General features: G+C 55.0%; 1 protein-coding gene across 1 annotated transcript; it reads left to right on the forward strand.

The window, feature by feature from the left end:
* The first annotated feature begins 1,261 nt into the window (after window positions 1-1,261).
* On the forward strand, window positions 1,262-23,282 carry Asic4 (acid sensing ion channel subunit family member 4). Its single transcript, XM_075951259.1, has 10 exons — window positions 1,262-3,379; window positions 18,011-18,155; window positions 18,261-18,388; window positions 18,542-18,704; window positions 19,153-19,209; window positions 21,142-21,295; window positions 21,782-21,873; window positions 21,953-22,032; window positions 22,220-22,324; window positions 22,474-23,282. The coding sequence occupies exons 1-10, from the start codon at window positions 2,798-2,800 to the stop codon at window positions 22,585-22,587; spliced, it is 1,620 nt and encodes a 539-aa protein (XP_075807374.1). The 5' UTR covers window positions 1,262-2,797; the 3' UTR covers window positions 22,588-23,282.
* Window positions 23,283-23,444: the final 162 nt, after the last annotated feature.

The raw sequence follows: 23,444 nt of genomic DNA on the forward strand, positions 1-23,444 counted from the left end.
GCAGAGAAGGAGGCAGGCAGGGAAGCAGGGAGAGGGGGGAGAGGGGACAGGGCCAGAGGCGAAGGGGGTGCGGAGGGATAGGAAGGGGGCAGAAGGGGCTGGGGAGGAGTGGGTGGAAAACACCAAGGGATGGGCTGGAAGGATGAGGGGCCCCCACTAAGCATAACCAGATTCCTAGAGGTCTGGGAGACTGGATTGTAGGGACTTGGGGACAATTAGAGACAGCTGGCCACCGGGCAATGGTGGGAGTCTGCTGCATGCAACCAACTGCTGCTTCATTCCAGTGGCCTGGAGTCCCCCACAGCCCCCCCCGCCCCACAGTTAGCACCCAACCTCTTTCCTTTTAAAGGTGGAAGAACTGGAGGGGAGGAGAGGGTGTTATCTGGGCTCATGATGGAGGTCAGCGTGCGGTGGAGACAGCTTGACCCGGAGATCTCAGCAGATAGCCAGGAATTCGAACAGGCTGTCAGGGCAGTAGTGAGCGCTGGGCAGAGACTGGGGGGCAGCTCCCACTTTCTTGGCAGAGCCCCAGACTGAAGTAACCTTAAAAAAGCAATTAAATCACCTTTTTAAAAAACCCAGTAAAGAAAAATCGATATTGGGAGAAAAGGGAAGCGAGAGGAGGAAAGGAGAAATAGTGTGTATGTGGCTGGGCTGGGGTGGGGTGGGGGTGGGGCTTTGGAAAGGTCTGGGGGTGGGACGGGGGGGGGGAGTATGGGAGAGTACTGCCAGGGTATGGGGTAGAGAGGGAGCTGTGTGCGGTCACCTGGACCCTCGCATAGGAACTCAGCATCTGCTGCCAGTGCCAACTCTACTTTCTCCTGCTGTGTCCCCGCCAGAAGCCGCACCTGAACCTGTCCCCAGAGGTCTTATCGCCCCCAGCTTTGGGAGCCTGCTGACCTGGACTCATGGGAAGCTTGTGGGGAAACCCAACTGTGGCCCTGGGAAGCCACTTTGCTGAAAGGTTGGGGACATCTAGTTAGAGCACCATGTGAGGCTAGGACCTGGTGGGTAGGTGGATTTCACACTGGAGTGACCCCCACGAGAAGTCTGACCTAGCCTTGCAGCCAGGGTGAGCTGAGCAGCAATTTGAACCCAAGGGAACCACTCTTGGGACCCTCCCTCTGGGCCAGGCTGGGACTGCGGGGACAGCCTGGCGCAGGGGAGGGGTGGCCGCTGGGCAGCGCGTGGACCTCGGGCTCTAATCCCCAGCAGCTGCCGTTTCCCTCAGATCGATTCCCTTCTCACTTTTTTTTTTCAGCTGCTGGTTCCGCGGTTTGGATCGATGGAGCTGCCTCCCCCTCCCCTCTGAGCTTCCTCTCCCTGCTGCTCATTAGCGCCCCGATTAATCAGCCCCCCTTTCCTCCCAGGACAAGTGCTGTCCCCCCCATGAGGATTCACATTTTCACACGCTCCCCCGGGGGGCACAAGTGGACTATTCTTGCTACTCCCAAGCAGGAGGTACCAACGTATTCCCCCCACACCTGGTGAGCCAAGAGGGGCTTCCACCTCCTCTTGATGATGGCCCATGTGTCTGACTCCTCCTCCCAGATAGCAGTCTGCAGGGCTTCCCTGCCTGGCTCTGCCCGGGGACAGGGCATCCTTAGCACCGAGTTCCATTGAAGCCCCCATTCATCCTCACATTCCCTCTAATACCCTTTCCCCCCTGCTCCTCATTTCCGTCTCCCCTGCCTCTGAGATCTTTGCTCCCTGGCCTGGCTCCTCCAGCTCCCCTCCTTTTCCCCAAGCCCGGCCATACATAGCAAGGGACTTGGAGACTATAAGATAGTAAAGTGGCCCCAAAGGAGCAGGACAGCCAGGGCAGCCTCCGTTCCAATCACAAGAATGTTGGGATTGGGGGCAAAGTCAGAGAAAAGAAGCCAGTGCCCCCCCCCCAGGTAGGGGTGTGGTGGGTGTTGGAATCAGCAAGGCTCTAGGGAAGGAGAGTCTGAGTGAAGCCACAGTTGTCTCTTAATCTTGCCGCCCTCCCCTTCCTCCCCTCCCTCATTCAAACAAGTGGCTCTCAAGGAGTTTCTGGAAGCTGCTGCGATTGGGGCGGTGAGATCAGCCGAAGGCTGGAGTCAGGAGTCAGGAAAGCCAGGAGCTGGGGAACAGAGTTGATTGGCCCTTCCTGGGGTGTGGTCCAGAAAAAGTGTCAAGGAGTGGGCTGAGCACCTTGAGCACAGCATTACTGCCCGAATGGCCTGAGACTGGACTCTCTGGGGCCCCCACAATTGACTAAGGTACAGCAAGAGTTTCAGAAGCACCCCTAATTCTGGGCTCTCCATCCTGGACTGGGGTAGGGCGGGGGTTTTCCCTCCCTGGCCTGGCTCCTGGTTCCCGTGCCAGTGCCCGATGGTGAAACGCTGTTGACATGTCCTGAATTATTAAGCACGGGGTGGGCTCCAGAGCACATGCTGAGCGGAGCGGCTGGGGCTGCGCGGCGTGGCGGAGCAGCGCTTGCTCCCTCGCTCACTCGCTTGCTCGCAGGGACACACGCAGGGGCTGACAGCTGTGCTGGTGCTGATAAGGGAAGCCACAAGGAGACGATCGAGGAGAGAGACAAGCAGCAGCAGAGGCAGCAGCGGCAGAGGCAGCACCGGGGCTGAGGAGCTGCTGGGAGTGGGAGTGACGCCCCCACCTCGGGCCCCCACCCTGTCCCCATCCTCCTCCTGATTGCCCTGAGTTTAGAAGAGCAGCCGCTGCCACCACCACCACTCCGGAGGGCACCAGGGCTGCTGTCCAGGGAGGGACAGAGCAGTGAGAGGCTCTGGCCAGTCCCAGCAGCCGGGGACAGATGCCGATCGAGATTGTGTGCAAAATCAAATTTGCTGAGGAGGATGCAAAACCCAAGGAGAAGGAGGCAGGGGATGAGCAGAGCCTCCTGGGGGCTACTCAGGGGCCAACAGCCCCTCGGGACCTGGCCACCTTCGCCAGCACCAGCACTCTGCATGGGCTGGGCCGGGCCTGTGCCCCAGGCCCCCATGGACTGCGCAGAACCCTTTGGGCACTGGCTCTACTCACCTCACTGGCTGCCTTCCTATACCAGGCAGCCAGCTTGGCCAGGGGCTACCTGACCCGGCCTCACCTGGTAGCCGTGGACCCTGCTGCCCCAGCCCCAGTGGCGGGCTTCCCGGCTGTCACCCTCTGCAATATCAACCGCTTCCGGCATTCAGCACTCAGTGATGCTGATATCTTCCACCTGGCCAATCTGACAGGGCTGCCCCCCAAAGACCGGGATGGGCACCGTGCGGCTGGCCTTCGCTACCCAGAGCCCGACATGGTAGACATCCTCAACCGCACTGGCCACCAGCTTGCTGACATGCTCAAGAGCTGCAACTTCAGCGGGCACCACTGCTCCGCCAGCAACTTCTCCGTGGTGAGTTCTACTAGCTCCGTCACCTAAACCTGGGGTGGCCAGAGGCCGGAGTGGGGGAGGAGGGTGGTGGTACTTGAGGGTATCCTCAACAGGGCTTCCCTTCCTTCTGCCACCAGAGGCAGGCCTCGTGTCTCCCCCAGCTGGTGTTTCCCTCTGGCTCCTCAGCCCTGGAGCAGCGAATGTTCAGAAGGGCTTACCCTCGGTGGTACAGCTCCTCTTCTGCGTTTGCTGCTGCTGCAGTGTTCATGGTTGGGGGCTAGGGCCACTCCTGGGGATGAGCCCAGGGCCTGAAGCTGATCTTCATCCCAAGGCCAGGCAGACTGAACGCTAGTTTGCTCTTGTTCTCTTTTTCTTCGGGGGGCTACTGGATTCTTCTTCCCAGCAAATGAAAGTGACAGGGGGAGAGGGTGGCTAGAGGGGAGAGGTGTCCCTGTCAAAGGAAGGACTCAGGGCTGCCTTCTGGGGAGCTGGCCCAGCCAGCCAGCTGGATGGAGACGGTCTTCGTGTATACTGGGTGCCAGTCTTTTCCATCCCTCCCTGTCTTTCACACACACCCCTTCACAGCCGCCCTCACACATCCCTCTTTCATGCTCCCCTTGGTCTTTCCTGCTTGCCAGTGCCCCCACCCCCTGCAGCCCCTGCTCCTGCTGCTCTCTTGCCTGGCTCTGACTCTCACACTGGGAACCACTCATTCCCTCTATGTGCGTAACTCACCCTCGGAGCTGGCGCATGAACACACACAGTTTCCTTGCATGCTTCCCCATCATGCACATTCCGTGTCCCTGTCACTACACCCATATGCACACCTGCACACCCACACACCGAGAGAGCTATTCATTCCATGCCTGTACCCCAGCTCATAGCTGCCAAGGATGGGGTCGTGCTTGGGATGTCATCCCAGCTCCTGGCACCCCCCCCAATCTATCCCAACCTCTTTCCTCCACAGAGACAACTGTTACCATTGCCTCCATGTACGTGAACACACACACATGTACCCTCACCAGAAGTGGAGTGCCAGTTCTGCCTGCTATGCTTGCACACCTCCCACAGTCAGGTGTGTGAGTGTGCAGGGTGTGTCTTGCACTCTGTCAGGTCTATCAGGGCTCCTTTCACCCACACTCACAGCTATTATTCACAGTGTGCTCAAGATGCCTGTCTCCAGTCCCCAGTTGACGTCTATCTTTATGTGTGTGTGTGTGAGAGAGAGAGAGTTCCGTCCTTGTGACTGCTGCCTGGCATATGAGCAAATGTGTGGTGTCAGCCCGGTGCCCACTTACACCCAGTCTCCAGTGGCAATGGGTACTTTCCCTCTTAAGAGCCTAGCTCCTTACCCACAAGCTTTCCCTCACTGCCTCAGTGTTACCAGGAAACATGCACCAACCAGGTTCCTGGCCCCACTGTGTCTGCAGTGTCTAGGGCCTCTTGCTTTGGGTTGTGTGGGTGGGTTCGGTGGGGTGGGAGGAATTAACTTGAAAATAGGGGCAGAAGGGAGGAGATTGTTCCAGAAGCGGAATTAGGGAATACCAGCCTGTTGTCTAGCTACACATTGTCTTCTAGGAAAATGAAATATCGCTTTCCAAAACCAGAGCTGAGAGAGTCCCTAAAGAGGAGGTGATGTGTGGAATATGAGGGTGGCCTTTGGGGTCCACGGGACTCCTGTCTTGCAGTCTCACCCCTCTGTGATGGGGGTGGGGAGGAACTCAGCCTCAGCAAGTGCTGCTGGGACAGAAATCAATGGGGTCTTTGTGTCCCTGAGTTTGTGTCTTAGCTCCTGTTGGGGTGGGCAGGAAAAGGGAAGGGTAACGATGACACACATCAATGGAGGAGAGACAGAGGGCACTTAGGGGGTGAAGGTTAGGTGACAGAGGGTCTCTGTTAGGATAAGGTGTCCAGAGAAGACAGGGCAGGGATTCCCTTCATCCAGGCGGAGAGTCCCTGGAATCCTGAGAATGACTGGGGAATGGGGGGGGGGGCGAGGATAGCTTTCCCTAGGTCCTCTGGTACATGGGCTGGACAGGGAGGTCGAAGCTTGGGCATCTCTGCTGTGGAGCTGTCCCAGGAACATTAGAGCAAGTGGGGCAAAGCAAGCACTTGGCGGGGGACAGAATTCCCCTTTGGGGGTTCCTGTTCTCCCATGCCCACCCTAGCCAAGACTCAGACTCCTGCCCACACCCATCCCCGACCTGCTGCATGTAATTCCTCCTGGACCTGGAGTGACAGCCAGGAACTGGGCTGGGGCCCCTCATCTCCTGATGAGGGGGAAGATGGGATGCCTTTCCTGAATGAGACTGCAGCAGGGGAAGGAAGACTCGAGGCCTCTGGGGTAGACATGGGGTCCATCATCAGCTCTGTGGTGAGGATGTGGGCTACGCGATGGGGATTTGGGGGTCTTTGGTGAGGAGATGAGAATGTGAGCCAGTTGGGGTAGCACCTGCCAGGGAGTAGGTGGTGATATGGCCAGTGGCTGTGACAGACAGGCTTCGGCAAGGGACCATTATGTGTTTTCTGTTGCGTTCCCTGTTTCCTCCTTCCCACTCCCCACTCTGCTGTGACCTTTCCTCCGGAATCCAAGTTAATAAATGTCACATTTTCCAGCCTATTTTTACTCTGGGTAATGTGCCCTCCCCCAGTCCCCTAAGCTTCTGCTCTTGCTTCTGGTACCAGTGAAATCACTCTCACCCCCACGCTCCCAAATATCCCTTCATTTACCCGAGTCAGCCACTCAGCTTGCTGCTCTGTGTACCTACACATGTTGGGTTCCTTGTCAGGACCTATGGGGGACAGCAAAGAAGGGGAAGCCCTAGTCTTCAGCCCCTGCCCTCAAGATGCCTTCAGTCTCATGGAAGAACAGGGATGGGGATGCTCAAAAGCTTAAGCAACCATGCAAGAGTTAATCAGCCATGCAAGCAATGTCATAAGGTGCCAGGATTAATTGCCAGATGGGGTTCATGGCTGGTAAGAGTCCGAGTTCAGAGAGAGAGAGGCCACTCTGGGCTAAAAGAGGGCTGGGAAGGCTTAAAAGATGAGGCAGTCTGCCTGAGGTTTGAAGAGGAGAGAAAAGAGGAGAGAAGAGGGCAAGGTTTCTGAGGGTGCAGGGCTTTTCCACACCCCCATCCTCCATGCTGGCCCCTGGCTCTTCTCATCCGTTTACTCATCCACTCAGCCCCACACCAGCCCACTCCCACCTCAGACTTTCGCCACCACCCCATTGTAGAGGGCTCTTTCCTTCCTTCTTGATTCCACTTTCCCCCAACTGTGTGGTAAGCCCCAGTTCCACCTCCCCCATCATGGCTCACTCGCAGCCTGTCGACTTGGTAGGAGGCAATCGCTTTCTGCCTGGCCTTCATTGCTTGATCTGTGCAACGCAAAGGTGGCTCTAAAAGCCAGCATCTCCTCTCAGCGGGGGGGGGACAGTACACCAAGTGAGAGTTCCGGAGCTGTCTGAGCATGTGGACTTGAACCTCTGTTCTATTCAATCTCGTGGCCTCAAGGAAAGCGAAATACTCCCATGAGCATCCATTTGTGTATTCAGTACCTAGGCTACGGGGAGGTTGTGAGCTCAAGATGCCTGGGAAGAGTTTAGCACCCTGCCTGGCGCGCACACAGTATGCACTTCGCAAGCATCAGCTCTCACACACACCACTACCTCGGCTCCTGACCATCTTTTAACCTCACTGTGCTCAGCATCACCCGATGGCTTCTGATTCCTGCTCCAGAACGACACTGCTCTCCATCCCCTAGTCCCCCCCTCCCCCGCGCGTAGCTCTTGACTCTCTGACTCTCGCTCTCCCCTCTGCAGTCATAGCCCCCTCCCAAGCAAGCATGAATACATACATATGTGCATATACGCTAGACCATAAACCTTCCGTGGTGACAGAAACGTCCTATGTCTGTATTGTCCAACATGGTAGTCACTAGCCACGCATGACTGTTGAGCACTTGAAATGTGATTTGGCATGTGCTACTAATGCATGTTGTCTTGGACAACATACTGGCGAATAAGGCTCAGATTGCCTGGCTGAGGCAGGGCTAGAATTACTGATGGGACTGAAGGATATACTTATGGTGATGTGTTGTGGGCTGTGATTGGAAGTCAAACCAAGGTTCCAGGTTAAACTGAGGATGGGGGCAGTGTCTTGGAGTTGGAAGCTTTGGGGTGTCTGAAAGCATCGTGTGAGTGCAGGTACTTCTTTTCCCAGAGGCAAATATGACCTTGGTCTCTTCTCTTCCACACCCCTGCCTCAACATTGAGGCAGGAAGGAGGAGGGAATCCCTCAGGGAGTGGGGGCAGGTCCCAGCTCCTGGTTGTACGACTCCCCAGGATCAGAGGTACAGACAGCCCCTAGAAGGGTAGGGGGCCCCGTGGGTCCCTCACTGTCTCCATCCCCTCTTGGCTCTCAGGCTTCCCTCCCCCTCCTTCCCCACACGCTGGTGACTGCCGTGACTATTAATCACTCGCCCTGTTCTCTTCCTCTCTACTAATCAGGCACAATTAGACAAGGCCTCTTCCAGCTGGGCAGTCCCCCCTGCCCTCCCCTCCCTCACAGCCCTCCCCATCCGCTACCCAGGACAGCTCCGAGGCAAGGAGGACTTGATACAAGCCCCTGCTTTGGTTGCCCTGACTCCCAGTTTGGGGCTCTTCAAAAATCTCCTCCTTCCGTCCGTTCCTTCCTTCATCCCTGCTCTTGTCTAGTGCTGCAGTCCGGCCAGTATTGGCAGGCTCTTCCTCTGACCCCCTGCCATTGTCTACAGGAGGAGCTATCCCATGCTCACTTCCCAACTCCAGACCTTTCCTATATCCCCTTGACTCTAGAAAGGGGGGCTGTTCCTTCTGACGTTGGTCCAGGCCTTTTATGTACCAGATGAACTTTGTTAATTCTGCCTGAATCCCCATTCGGTCCTCTGCCCCTATGGTCCCATTATGTCCTGAGGTGTGACCCTTGTGCACATTTGGTGAACACCTGGTTGAGGGCTGCTCCTGCCTTGGGGAGCCAGGCAGGTAGAGTCAGTGAGAGCAATACAGTGAAGGGTGGGGTCTCAGCCTCATTTCTAGCTAACTGTTGCCCTGTGTGAGGGTATCAGTAGTCTTCTGTGATGTCAAATGGACCTCCAAATCTAGTTTCTTTCAATAAAAAGTTCCCTGGTTTTAACAACCCTGTAGGGTGCCTACAGCTCAGATGGAAGAACCCAGGAGGGTACAGCACATCTCTTACTTGGCAATTGTTGCTGCTCCTCGATACCTCCTGGAGGGGGCGCTCTCATTCTGGCTGCATTGGCAGTGAAGTTGGTAGGAACTGTTGGGGAATTATGCCCGAAGGGAAGGGCTGGGGGAAAGCCTCCTGAGAGGGTTGGTCTCCAAGGGCAATGGGGAGGGTCATGAGAGGCATGCCCCACCCGGCCCCACTCCAGAAGCCCTGTGGCCTCTTCATTAATCAGGAATCAGCCCCGAGCTGGGCTCATTATCAACTCAGCTTCTCCTCTCCCTGCTGGAAGATGCTGATTAGCATCTGAAGAAATGGCCCCCATACATACCCCTCCTAGCCTCTTTATGGACCCCCCCAGCCCTGCCCTTGGGCTTCCAGGAGGAACCTGCCCCCTCTTGTGGTGGAGAGCAGGGTTGCATGACCTAGGTCTGGGTGTGTGTCGAGGGGGGGGGGAATAAGAAACCTGTATGTAGGGTCCTAGAGATCCCAAAGCAAGTCCACCCTCTAGGTTACTGGACCCACCCCTGGACAGGGAGTGGAGCGAGTGGGAACGGAGATGAGGATGGTCCAGGAGAGAGGGGCAGCCTCCCTGGAGGAGGAGGGGGGGGGCAACCTCAGGTGGGAGAAAGATCAGCTTTTTCTGCCCTTCCTGGCTCTCCTGCATCCACCTCCTTTCAGCACCTGGACCAAGCAGGTGGGGATAGTCAGCTCGATGAGCGATGAGCGGGCAGAAGACAATCTCATCTAAGAGAATTGTTGTGCATTTTGTTGTCGTTGTTTTTGCGTTCGGTGGGCTGTGACAAAGGCTTAGGGTCTTTAGAGTATCCCACCCGGTGCTGTGGGGGTAGGCAGGAAGACAAAAGAGTCTGAGGCAGAGAACAGCAAAGGTCTAATGCTGTGTGTCTTCTAGAAAAGGCCAAGGATGCCAGCATGTCTTCCCTTGGCTCCCAAACAGGGGGGAGCGGACTGAATATCCGGTCCACCCCCTAAATGTTCACAGTGCCCTTGGGACACCGCTTTGGGTTGGAGGGGGAGCAGTTCCAGAGAGATAGGCACAGGCTGCGGCAGGCGAGGCAGCAGTGAGAGTTCAGAGAGGAGCCACGGGATGATTAAGGGGAAATGGAGGATTGATTTAGGAGGAAAGATTAAAGGAGCTAAATCCGTGGCGCTTGGCTCAGCGGTGACTAAGCGTGGACAGGATAATAGCTTACAAATGTGTGAAAGGTGTAAATACCAAGCGGGGGTGGGGGAGGCAGCTTGGCTGGCCAAGGGAGTGGGGCAGGGTACCGGGCAGACCCCAGGGAGGGTTGGAGACTCTTGGGGGTACGGCACGGTGGAGCAGGCCTCTCCCTAGCTGGGATGCAAGTGGAGATTGAGGTGTTTGAGAGCTTCTGGTTTCAAAAGGAGGTTTCATTTCTGGGGCCCAGCTCCCTAGACCTCCACATTTCACTCCAGCTGGGCTAGAGACAGAGGTCGCGGGTTCAAATCTTACTCAAGCCCTACAGCGCCAGCCCAGCACCAGGTCTATCGACAGTTCCCAGGCTCACTGGCCACGCCCAGCCCTAGTCCCCAGCTCGGTTTACACCCGTCGGCACTATCCCAGCTCCCGCCCCTTTGATCGCCTCCCGGGCCGCAGCGGGCAGCGGGCGTCGGGCGACGGTGTCTCCCTCCGCGGTGGAAGCCTCTGGCGCTGCTGTGTGCACGGAGGTCACTTTGCAGAGGAGCCGGGAGCCGAGGGAATGCAAATGAGGCGAACCCAGGGAGGAGAGCCGTGGAGGCCGAAGGAGCCGGAGGGAGGGCGCTGCTCGGTGATGGATGCCTGCCCCGCGGGAGAGGCAGTCAGCGGGGAGCGTGGCCCGTGGGTGCGGCCTCGTGGTGCAGCGCGGGCAGCTAGGCCTGCGTTGCCAGAAGTGCGTCTAGGACAGGCGTTCCTGATGGCACCCACCCACTCGTCCAGAGGACGGGGACACACACACACATACAGACACGAACTACTACTACTGCTACTACTACCACCACCACCACCACTACTACCCCAGGTCTCCCCAAGTCTTGTTGGAATTGAAAACTCCCACCCACCAACTGTGAGTGTGAAACTGTTTGTGATTGTGAAACAGCTTTGTTTACATCGAGCGGTGGGGATGCCAGGGAAGGGCTTAGTTACCAGTTAATAACATTATCGCCTGCAAAACTGTCTGTCTGCCCAGGAACAGGTGTAACTGCTTACCTGGGTCCTGGAATCCTTCCTTCATCCACTTGGGAAGCACCCCTGAGCTCCCCATTTCATACTTCCACTTCCTGTGCCCCCCTCCTAAGCTGGGCCTTAGCCAGTTCCTCTTTCCCATCCACCACGGTTCTCACATGTACGTTTGAACTGACACTACCACCGTTCCCAATGCACCTTGGAGGAAGGGTCCCTGAAAACCAGGAGGGTGGCATTGGGCACTGGGAACTTCACTCAGGGAACACTCCTACTGTCGGACCTATTGGAAGTGGAGGAAATAGAGTTTCTTCCCTAAGTCCATCCGCGTCCTCCCGGAGTGGTGGGCCAGCCAGCTTATTCCAAGATGCTTTCACTCCCCATCCAACTGGAACCAAACCCCTGTTGCATCAGCAGTGGCCTTGGCTGGGATGTCCATCCCAGCATGGTCCACAGCCGGTAGTATCTATTGTGTGACTGTTAGGTTTGTGTGTTCTGTTCCCTCTTGTTGACCTGCTGCTTTGAATATGCCTGGTGCATGGTGTAGGTGCATGAATGGATGCATGCTTTCATGTCAGACAGCGAACTCCTCAAGACAGACTTTTTGTTCCAGATTATTGTATCCCCAGCACCAGTGACTGACACATTGTAAAAGCTCGCGGAATACTGTTTGACACATGGGTTGTTCCAGTACCCACCATTCTCTGCTCTGCTACATCATGTGACCCTGGCCAAGTTTCTTACCCTCTCTATGCCTCCACCATCTTGTCTGTGAAATGGGGACAATGGAAATAATGTCTATCACTTTGTTCCCAAGCATTAACGAGTTCATTTATGTAAAGCACTCAAACCTGTGCTTGGTTCATAGTAGGCATTCAGAAAATTAGTTGTTGCTAACATGTTATGGTATCTCTTTTCTCATGCCAGCTTTGGAGGGTACCTGATTGTCTTCCCATTTCGCAGATGAAAAGTAGAGGATCAGGGAGGTCAGATGACCGAATCTGAATCCCATAGAGTTCAGTAAAGCACAAGTCCCAGCGGTAAGCCAGGCTGAGCCTTCTTCTGCTGGAAGAGCCGTGTCTCAGAACCTGCGCGATTTGCTCGGAAAAAGCTCCATGCTGATCAGCTCCTAAGGGCAGACATCTTTAGCAAGAGGCAGAATGCCCCGTGAAGATGGGCCCAGTGGGAATCCAAAACCAAAGCAGGTCAGCTGTGCTGTGGGGCTGGAAGCTCCCTTCCTGCGGCCAGCCCCCTTCTCCGAGTGCCTGCTAGGCATCTCTCGGGGATTTATCTCTCATCTGCAGTCCCGACCCGAGAAGGAAGAATTGCTTGTTGCCTTTTATGGAGGTGCAAACCAAGGCGGAAAGGGATCGTCCGGTGCCCTGCTCTTGATCACTGCCGCCAGTTGTTGGTTAAGGTGGTGGAGGAGGTGGGGTTTGAACTCTACCATGTCAGGCTCCAAACTCTTCCTTTTCCCCCACCTTCTGAGGCTTCTGTATCCATCCCCAGCCTCACAACCAATGCTAGGGTGTCAGGCGTATGACTGCAGTTTACAAGTGTCTACTTAAGGAGGGGAGTCTTACTGTGTTGCCCCAAATTCCTGGGCGGAAACAATCCTCCCTGCCTCAGACTCCTAAGTAGCTGGGACTACAGGTGCTTTGCCTTAGGGCTTGTTATTGTCTTCTCCTTAGGAGCTTTTCCACCCAGAGTGCTAGTCATGGCTGGATGAAGATATGCCCAGCCCCGTCTATTGGTCCACAGTGTACTCCAGCGTACTGCAGGGTGAAGGGGAGTTCATTCCAGGGCACCTAAGAAGGAGGCATAGAGATGGGCCCCACAGAAGAGGGCAGAGGGATAAAGGAGAGGGGTTACCATCCACAGAGAAGTAGCTAGGAGGGAGGTGCTGGGGTCTCGGCAGAAGCTGGGTGCCCAGAAGGCGGTGGAGATAAAACCCAGGCTGCAGATTAGCTATGGGATTAACTGCCTGGTCCTTGCTGCTTCTGGCTGCTTCTTATCTCCTGGAGGCCCAGGGCCTTCTCCCACATAGCTGAGCCCTGGCCCTACTAATTGGCTATTAACCCTGTGGGCTCTGTGGCTACAGGGAGGAAGAGGAGCTAGGGAGGGCTGAGGGGGGAAAGCCAGCAGCCAGGCAGAGAAAGCTATCTTGGGAAATGGGAGCTGTGGATGGATGGAGCTCAGAGGGCTGAGAGAGAAGCCATCGCTCAGGGGAGCAAGCTCTGGACAGATCTCTTCCAGCTCCTGATCATTGTCTCGGGAAGATGGGGCGGGTTGGTGTGTGTGTGTGTGTGTGTGTGTGTGTGTGTATGTGTGTGTGTGTGTGTGTGTATGTGTGTGTGTGTGTGTGTGTGTGTGTATGTGTGTGTGTGTGTGTGGTGGGGAGCCGAGAGTAGAATAGGGAGGACATCTGGGTAACCTCAGGTCCATAGTAAAATCTAGGAGGAAGACAAGATATAGAAACTGAATACTCACATGCAAGGATGGAGAGAAAAGCAAATAGGATAGGGGCAGAGAGGGCAAGGGACCAAGAGCCAAGCAGCATCTAGGATATAGGAGAGAGAGAGGGATGCTCACTTGATTAACAGGCTGTCCAATGGCTAGAAGCAGGGAAACTGAGTCCAGAGGGACACCTGGCTGGGTGCTTAGAAAAGGTAGACAGACCAGGGAGCTAGAGACGTGGAGAGATAGACAGATCAGGAAACAGGCAGGGACTCAGGCCAGCTCTTGGGGAAGATGGTCCGAAGGAGCAGTAGAAGGCTGGCTAGAGGAAGCTGGCAGAGGGAACCTAGGTGTCCTGTTTATGGCCCATCCACTTCCAGCTCAGGGAAGTTCCAAGAGGTTACACACTCCAGCTAGGGCTGATAGCATGCAATTGGAAGCCAAGATAGAGAGGTGTTAGGGTTTTGACAGGATCAAGGCCCCATGGGCAGCGCGTAGAAGCTGAGGTTATCTAAAGATGGCCCTTCCACCAGCAGGACACTTCTTGGCCCAGCACCAACCTTCTCTGTGATTGGGCCTCTAGGCTCTCAACTCTTGTATACACATTCTCCTTTCAGGCCAGTCCATGGAGAGGGAGCAGTGGCCAGCCGGTGGGACCTTGTGGCTAAACAGCCGTGCCGTCTCCATGGAAGAAGCTGTGGGCTGTGTGTGCTGCCACCAGAATTCTGTCACTTAGGAGCTAGTGGCTGACTCCACGACCAATGCCCGGGCCAGGGACTGTCTCCGGGGCAACGCCGTGCTCTTCTCAGCAGTAGGGCTTGACCCAGGCTGTGCAGGTGGCGCAGTCCTAACAGTCTGGCCTGCCCATTCTCGGTAGAGGTGTCCTTTGAGCCTGAATGGCGTTCACACACCTTCTTTGTCACTCTCTGCCCCCATCCAACCACTTCATCAGCTCAGGAGGCAATCAACCTCCTCCCAAGCTAGGTTTGAGCAGGAGGCTAGATTCACTGTCCAGCAGCACGCGTCTGTGTGCATGTGATGAAATACAAACCCATAGTCCTGCTCTATCCAGGGATCAGTTCATCCCCTGAGCCCACACTGGGTATTCTACAAGGACTGATTGTATTGTACATGAGGTTCCGTCTGGTTCAAATCTCTGTCTTTTGCTGGCTGTGCACACTTAGCCAAGCGACTTTCCCTCTCTGAGCTCCAGTTCCTTCATCCTTCACAGGGGTAACAATAATTACCTCATGTGGCTTCTATAGAAGCTCCAAGGAGAAAATCTATCAAAAGACCCGAGATGCCGGGCGGTGGTGGCGCACGCCTGTAATCCCAGCACGCGGGAGGCAGAGGCAGGTGGATCTCTGTGAGACACATACTCATGTATGAAATTCTAAAAAGAAAAAAAAGAAAGAAAGAAAATTTTGACCTGGGAGAAAATGGGGATGTTTGATCATGTTTGCCCTTCTCCTGCTCTTCGCCCCTCCTTCTGATCTCATTGAACTTTGGGAATGCCAAGAGGGAAGGAAGCAGGAACCCACACTTCCGGCAGCTGGAGACCCACGAGTGGGGCTAAGCTTCAGGGAGACTGTGCTGGGCAGACACGAGTGAGCGACATAGACCGGGGTTCCCTCACACAGTCTGGGCCTCATTTACCCTCTCAACTCAAGCGTGTACGCAGAACTGGCTGAGTGGGCAGGAACTGATTCCAGCATCTTTTTGGCCTGAAAAAGGAGGATGTTGGGAGCTTCTACGTCTCCTGTATCTGCCCTTCTTTTATCACTAGGGAGACAGGAGTCTCGTACTCAGCCCACTTCAGGCTCCTCTCTCTCTCCACAGCCATGTCCCCAGAGACCATGACTAGGCCCAACCTGTCTTGCTTGGCTCTTGTATCTTCTCAGTTATTTTCCGTTTCAACACCAGAGATGGGACAGAGGACCTCCCCCTCACCAGGCACTTACTCTATCCCTGAGCTATGTGCCTGGTCCTTTTCACTCATTGTTTTGAGACAGGGCTTCACTAAGTTGCTGGTGCTAGACTTGAACTCAGTTTGTAGCGCAGGCAGGCCATGAATTTATAGTCCTCCTGCATTGGTCCGGAGCTGCTGGATTTGCAGGCCCGTGCCACCATGCCTTGTTCAACCAGACCTTTCTACTTCCTGTGCAGTGCACGGATCAGCAGGTTTGTAGAAACGCAGACTTTCATTCCAGGGATACCGTCTACCTCTATGCATTCAAGCAGAAACGGCACTTTACAAAGGGGATCTGGGTGCAAAATGGCATTTGGGAAGCACTAATCTCAGAGACCTCTGCAAGCTGGTTCCAATTCTCTGCGTTTCTGTCTCCTCGTCTGCTGAATGAGGAGATAGCAATACCACCCTCAAGGTAGTTGTGAGGGTTCAGTTGGACTAAGCACAGAGCCTAACATGCTTGGGGTACTTTGAACGATTGAAGGTGTCTGTGATGCCCGCCCCGTCAGGTCCCCGTGATGCTCCCCAGGAACATGCTGTGATGGAGGGTACAGGTGGAGACAGAAGTGGTACAGATGGGTCCAAGGACAGGAACCCAGAAGTTAGGGAAGGAGAGGCGAGGAACGGAAAGGCAGAAGACACTGAGAGGAAGGGACTGAGGAACGGAGCTGAAAGGAAAGGGGACCAAGGGGAAGGAAGGTCCAGTATGAGGCACACCCCATCTCTTTCCATCCTGAGGTAGCAGCTGGGTGGTCTGGGGTGGGAGGATGAAAGCAATGAATTATGGGAGTGGCTGCAGCTTTGCATCCCCATGGGTTCCATCCAATCGCCAGCTGTGTGGCCTCCTTAGAGTCACTTCACCTCTCTGAGCGGCAGTTCCCTTCTCTGAAACCAAGGTCATCAAACACATCTAAAATCAGAGTTCCTGGGTAGACGACACGGCCTAGCAGTAGATGTTTCCATGTTTTGTAAATGTCAAGGTGCCTGCTCTGCGTATTTTCTTGTCTCAGAAATCAGTTTGGGTGAAGGAAGTACTGGGGCAGGGGTGGGGGTGGGAAATTGCTGGAGCTGCAGATAGCTAACTCACTAGAGGAGGGAGGACAGAACGCCACCCCTCAACATGTCCCTGGGGGGCCCCTCGGACTGCTTCAGAAGTCCACCTCCCAGCTCTCAGCCCAGCCTCTTCCTTCAGTCTCTCCGGCTGTTGTCAAGCCTGAGATTTCCCTCCATGCCCCTTCCCAGCTCTTACAGTGTGAACACGTGCGTTCCCAGGAAAGGGGTGGGGGGAGTGTTGGAGCACACTGACCCCTTGCCTCCAGAGAAGGTGCTGCCTGTGATGGGTTTGACCCAGGGGCACGTCTCTGTGGGGTGAGCTCGGCAGGGGGAACTAGAATCCACCTCTTTTTCAGTAGCTCTCCCAGTCCAGCTGCTCAGTAACTCTAGGCAGCCACTAAAACCCGCAGGCTGAGCCTGTGCCTTCATCTTTGGGTCACCAGCGCCATCTGGTGTTTTTGGGAAGAATGCTCATCGATGAGCGGGGCTTTGGATAGGAAACATTTCTGAAAGCCCCACACTGGGATGAGCATAGGGGACACCAGGCAGGCTCCCTGCTTTTGTACAACTTGCTCTCTAGTGGAGGGCATGGTCAGTGGACAGCGAAATGAGCAGATGACAAGATCTCAGGTCTTGATTCATGTACTGAACAATTTAACAGAGTGAGCATGGGTACGATGTGAGCAGGGTGTAGGACAGCTGGTTCTGCCACTCCTGGAGAGGGCACGACAACCAAGGTCTGAGGTGAATAGGAGTATCCGATGCTTGAGTTTGTCACCGTTCCAGGAGTGGTGAGGCAGAAGAGGGCCAGGGTCATGCTGAAGGGCAACTTCAAGGCTAGGGAAAGAGTCTGACTTCATTCTCTGGAAACTGAGGAGCTATCAATTGTTTAGTTTGAAAGCAAGTTTTACTGAGGCTGGGGGATGGCTCAGTGGATGAAGGGCTTGCCATACAAGCATGAGGGCGCTCTCCAGCATTCACGTAAAAAGCTGGGCACCGGGACATGTGATCCCCACAGTGCTGGGGGAGGTGGGCAGAGACGAGAGAATCCCTGGAGTCCGCTGGCCAGCCAGCCTAGCTAAATCGACCATCTCTGTGCTCAGTGAAAGGCTTTGTCTCCACAATAAGGTAGGTGGAGGGTGACTGAGGAGATACCTGAATGTACACACTGGGTACAAGTGCACACACGCACAAAGAATAAAATAAGTTTCATTGTGTGTCTCTGAGGTTTATAGCATGATGCGCAAGCTACAGATAAAATCTGGCGGAGGCACTTGGTTGGCTTGCATGCTTTGACTGCTGTGTGGAGAATGGAAGGAAGGAAGGGATGAAGGGGAACCAAGTAGGTGGAGATCATGTTGAATTTGCTATGGGAGAGGGAAAGATGCAGATTTTAGAGATCCTAACTAATAAAAAAAACTAAGTAGCAATAGGAGGTGGGAGGGCAAGGCTTGGGGGGGAATAGCAATAGTCTGAGCCTGGCATAGGATGCACACTTGTTTCCCCAGAGCTTGTATGGTTAGAGCAAGAGGATTGCGAACTCAAGGCCAGCTACATGGGGAGCTCTTGTTCACACAGTGCAACAACTCTTGGGTAGGGTAATTCCTGGGGTGCTGCAAGGCCTTGGGGAGGAGCAGATCCAGCTTGAACTACACACAGTGAGACCTTTCAAAATACAAAAAAACAAAAACAAAAAATCCCCAAACCACAACAAGGTTCTGTCACTGATATGTTCTGTCTCCCTCCAGGTCTACACTCGCTATGGGAAGTGTTACACCTTCAATGCGGATCCTCAGAGTTCACTGCCCAGCCGGGCAGGCGGCATGGGTAGTGGCCTGGAGATCATGCTAGACATCCAGCAGGAGGAATACCTACCCATATGGAGGGAGACAAGTACGCAGGCGGGGAAGGGAGAAGGGCCAACTCAGGGGAGGGGCCTGGGTCTGGCTCTCTGCCTGGAGTAGGTTCTGAAGAGGTCTCCTCATCTCTGCTGTGCAGATGAGACGTCATTCGAGGCAGGTATCCGGGTGCAGATCCACAGCCAGGAGGAGCCTCCCTACATCCATCAGCTGGGGTTTGGTGTGTCCCCAGGCTTCCAGACTTTTGTGTCTTGCCAGGAACAGCGGGTGAGCATCCCCAGCTAGGCCTAGCCTGGGCACAGGGCAAATCTCTTTTTGAAGGGATGCTGGCCAGATCTGCCCTGCTGGGGCTATTGACACTGGAGGACTGGCCTCGACTGACACACTTGGCCTTGACCTTGTCACGCCCCATCTCTGCAGCTAACTTATCTGCCCCAGCCTTGGGGCAACTGCCGGGCGGAGAGCGAGCTCAGGGAGCCTGAGCTGCAGGGCTACTCCGCCTATAGTGTGTCTGCCTGCCGACTGCGCTGTGAAAAGGAGGCCGTGCTGCAGCGCTGCCACTGCCGGATGGCGCACATGCCAGGTGGGCACCTCCAGCCCGTCTTTGGTGCCACGCTTCTGGGCTCTTGAGCTTCCGGGAGCCGAAACGTGTGTACAATATGTACACATGTCTACACTCATAAGCATGTGCTCAGGTGTATGTCTGGATAGTTATGCATGTTTTCATGTTTGGGAATGCATGAATATACATGCTTGTATGCATGCTAGTATATATTTGTGTGTATGTGTGTGTCTTGGGGTTGTGTGCATGAACTTAAGAGCGTACACATGGTTGTATAAGCAAGTGTATGATTAGGTGCACATGTTATACAATGAAAAAACAATTTTCACTTTTTTATGTATGCGTGTGTAGACATTGATCTGTTATGTACATGTGCAAAACAGGCATATATGTGAATGCCCACATGGGTGTGTGGTAAAGGAATAGGGAAAGGGCTGTGGATCTCAGAAACACTCTTCTCTCCTTTCAGGCAATGAGACCATCTGCCCGCCAAATATCTACATTGAATGTGCCGACCACACACTGGGTGTGTGCCGCCTTCCCCCTTCCCTGTCTCTCACCACTCTTCACCCCTCCGTGTGCCCTTCTCCTCTGTGTCCTCTCGCCCCTCCTTCCAACATGTCTGGGGGGGGTCAAGTCTGGCTGAGGTTGAACTGTATCTCACACCTCAGGGGGGCGGGTCTCAGGGCTTCTGCAGGTCCAGACACTTGGATAAGTGGTGAGAGACCATGGGGAGATGTTGCAGAGAACAGAGAATCCAAGACTGGGAGTGAAGGGCTGGGCTTTCCATCTCAGTTCTGCCAATGAGCTCTCTCTCTCTCTCTCTCTCTCTCTCTCTCTCTCTCTCTCTCTCCCTCTCTCTCTCTCTCTCCCTCTCTCTCTCTCTCTCCATCCCTCTCTCTCTCTGAGAAAGTGAAATGACTTCTCTAAGCCCTAGGAAAAATACATTGCTAGATGCCAGTATGGGTAAAACAAACTCCATCTTTCCACAGGCCTCACCTGATCTGTAGCTCGCTCATCCACCCACCCACCCATTTAACAATCAACTGATTGATTCATTCTCTAGACCTAGTCAATGTGTTCTGAGAGTTGGAAGTGAGGAACCAAGAGCCCTGCCCATGAACACTTACTGAGGACAGACGCTAACCGGCTAACAGTTCTTGAATAGGGGTATCTCAAGGGTGATATAAGGACCTGGGGAGAGACACGTAGCCCCAGTCTGGAAAGGCAGGGAGGATTCTACATGGAAAGATACATATTGGCAGAGATTTGAAGGGTTGGTTCTTAGTAGGGATAGCATGTCCCATGTCACAAATATCTTGTGACTAGAGAAAGATGATTTGTCTAGGCACCCAAAGGTCAGTGTGGCTGGAGACAGAGGTCAAGGGAGGGAGCAGAAAGTAGAAGAGGGAGGTTCTGGGAAGCCAACAAGGCCTTAGGGCAAGGCAGAAAGGTGAGAGGGTGGGACGCAGAGGGGACCAGCCAGGGGCTCGCTGCAGAAAAATCTAGATGTGATGGGCCTCAGCGGATGCACTTGAGATGCTGGGGTAGCAGCCTGGTATACCACAATCTCCTCAATGCCCCCGTACCACCGGCACCTGTCAAGTGCGTGAGTGAAGAAAATTAAACCAAGGAACAGATGTAGCAGCTGGAAAGGGAACCACAGGTGCGGTGAGAGCTTCCAGGATTAGCGACACCAGGGGGCCTTTGCTTTTGGGGCTTGAAGGAGGGAAGGAAGGAAGCATCATAGAGCAGAGAGAGAGAGAGAGAGAGAGAGAGAGAGAGAGAGAGAGAGAGAGAGACAGAGAGAGACAGAGAGAGACAGACACAGAGACAGACAGAGAGAGACAGACACAGAGACAGACACAGAGACACAGAGAGAGACAGAGAACACCTAGGGCTGTTTGAGAGGACTGGCTGGGGGCAGGGCAACACCAGAGGAAGAACACAGCCTCTGCCTATCTGTGGCTGGAAACTGGAGAAACAGATACCTCTGCTCTCTCACTTCCTGACCTGCCTGACCATAGGCTGGAGGGCAAAGGTGTCAAGGGATCAGCAGCCTCCTGGGGAGCATCCTAGCGTATCATATGTGAATCCTATCTGTTCTGTCCATTCATCCATCCACCCATCTCCCTCCCTTCCATCCCAGCATCCTTCCCGTAACTCCTCGTGGGTCTGAGAGCTCATGTTGACTAATTCTGACAGATACGCTCTCACCTTCTGAGTTATGGGACCTCCTTGTCCCAGGGAGCTGCAGACAGAGGGAGAGATTTGTGGAGGTGCTGCTGTCATGGGTAGTTTAAGGTCGGTCTGAGGGGGACCCCAGCCAGTATTAGAAGGTGGCGGATCTGGCCCTTTGAATGGACTTACTAGCTCGGGATAGACTCCGTGCCTGTCCCTACAGCCACTGGGCCTGGGGGCCACCGTCCTCACTGCAGCTGATGTCTCTGTGTTGCAGATTCCCTGGGTGGAGGCTCTGAGGGTCCATGCTTCTGCCCCACCCCATGCAACCTGACTCGCTATGGCAAAGAGATCTCCATGGTCAAGATCCCCAACAGGGGCTCAGCCAGGTACCTGGCGAGGAAGTACAACCGCAATGAGACCTACATACGGTAAGACATGCCCACAGATGGGCTTTGTGAGGAGGGCCCTTCAGCAGGCCTGGGACATAGGAGAGAGTGAGAATGAGCCGCCTCTTTGTGTACACTGGGTCTCCTGCCAGGAATGCCAATCAGAGTCTTCCTAACTGCCATCCTTCAAGTTGCATCCTGGTCCACTTCCGGGAAAAACCTTCCCAGTCCACGTCTGAGCTGCCACAGCTCCTTGCACATACCCCCGCCACTGCACTGTGTCAGACCCATTTCTACGTCTTTCTCCTCAGGCCAGCCTGGGCTCCCTGAAACCCAGCAAAGCAGAACAGCTGCAACAAAACCACAGAGCTCACCCAGCTGAACCTAGTTCCCTTTGGGAGTCGGGGTCACCAGCTCCTAGCACATAGGGGTCTTAGATCAGGATCAGCTAGCTAGACTGAGGATGCCCCTGCCGGTTGTCTCCTCAAATTCAGCCGCCCCACACAGGTGTCAATTCATGTCTCCTAGGGAGAACTTCCTGGTCCTAGATGTCTTTTTTGAGGCCCTAACTTCTGAAGCCATGGAGCAGCGAGCAGCCTATGGCCTGTCAGCCCTGTTGGGTAAGCCCTGACCCTTGCCCCCACTCATGTGTGGATCAGCCCAGCCTGTTCCCACTGACCCTGCCCTCTTGCTCTTCAGGGGACCTTGGGGGACAGATGGGCCTGTTCATTGGGGCGAGCATCCTCACCTTCCTGGAGATCCTTGACTACATCTATGAGGTAAGGACACGGAGGAAAGGCTCCTGCGTGGGCTGGTCTGGCTGGGGAGTGGGCTCAGAGTTCTAGAAGTACCTGGGGGTCTGGCTCTGAAGAGGTTGGATTGGGCATGGGGACTCCTAGAAGAGGGGTTGCCAGGCACCAAGTCCTATAACTAAGACCCTTCTATACCCCAACCTTGACCTGCAAGGTCTCCTGGGATCGACTCAAGAGGGTGTGGCGACGGCCCAAGACCCCACTGAGGACATCCACTGGGGGCATCTCCACTTTGGGGTTGCAGGAGCTGAAGGAACAGGTGAGTCACCTGCTCTCCTCCCAACCTGGAGAGCACCCTCTCTCCAGGGCCACTTCCTGAAAGTTCCCAAGGCACCGCAGAGAAGGAAGTCACAGTTGAGACTTGAGTACACGACTTGACCACTGTCCCATCCCCTTTTCATTTTACAGAGTCCCTGTCCAGGCCGGGGGCGTGCTGAGGGTGGGGGGGCAAGCAGCCTGCTCCCCAACCATCACCACCCTCATGGCCCCCCGGGAAGCCTCTTTGAAGACTTTGCTTGCTAGGATGGTGCTGTGTGGGGAAGAATCGTGAGTCTGGGATCCTAACCAGGCCCCACACATCTCCTGCTCCCGAGACAGAAGGCCTGGGGCAGCCCAGGGCTCAGGGTAGGGGTGGTGCTCACTGAGAGGCCAGGACTGGGGTCCTGCTCTCCCCAACCCAGGCTCGGCTGCCTTGCACAAGGGTCCTTCTTGTCCACACTCCCTGCTCCCAGGCGGATGTCCAGGAAGGACTGAAGACCAGACTAGAGGCCCCTGAGGAGGGGAGGGAGGAAGAGAAAGACAGGGGAGATGGAACCCTGGCAGGGCCCCTCTGTACATTTGTATATATTTAGGGACTGGGTGGGGGTGGGACAGACACAGAAGGGTGGGGTTGCGGGGGAGGGTGACGCAGGATAGTCAGGGTCCCAGCCCTAGCGACAGAAGGCAATTCCTTGGGACTAGGCATGCTGGGCTGGTTCCTCTCCCCTCTCTCCAGGCCCAGCTCCCCTCTTGGCAGGGGGAGTGGGTGGCCCAGCAGGCCTGGCCCAGCTCCCAGTTCCCCCTGTACCAGCCCCACCTCGAGTTCCCTCCACAGGGAGTGGGCGGAAGACCTTTCCGACCTTGGCTGAGCTTACCTGGAGGGGGAGTGGCCTTCTCAGTTCTTGCTCCCTAAAGACTGGTTTTATAAAGTGCAGGCAAGACTGGGAATAAAGAGTCACAAAGAATTCTGTGTCTGTGTGTCTGTCTGCTTGTGGTGGGTGGGTGAGAGCGAGCTGGCATACACTTGCTGGAGGCTGGGCATCTGTGTGACTTAGTCCCTGTAAGAAGAAATGAAGGCACACACAGAAACAGGCTCCTCCAGCCTTAGAGTCAATTCTCCC

The sequence above is a fragment of the Microtus pennsylvanicus genome, chromosome 17, assembly GCF_037038515.1.
Source record: "Microtus pennsylvanicus isolate mMicPen1 chromosome 17, mMicPen1.hap1, whole genome shotgun sequence".
Taxonomy (NCBI): Eukaryota; Metazoa; Chordata; class Mammalia; order Rodentia; family Cricetidae; genus Microtus; species Microtus pennsylvanicus.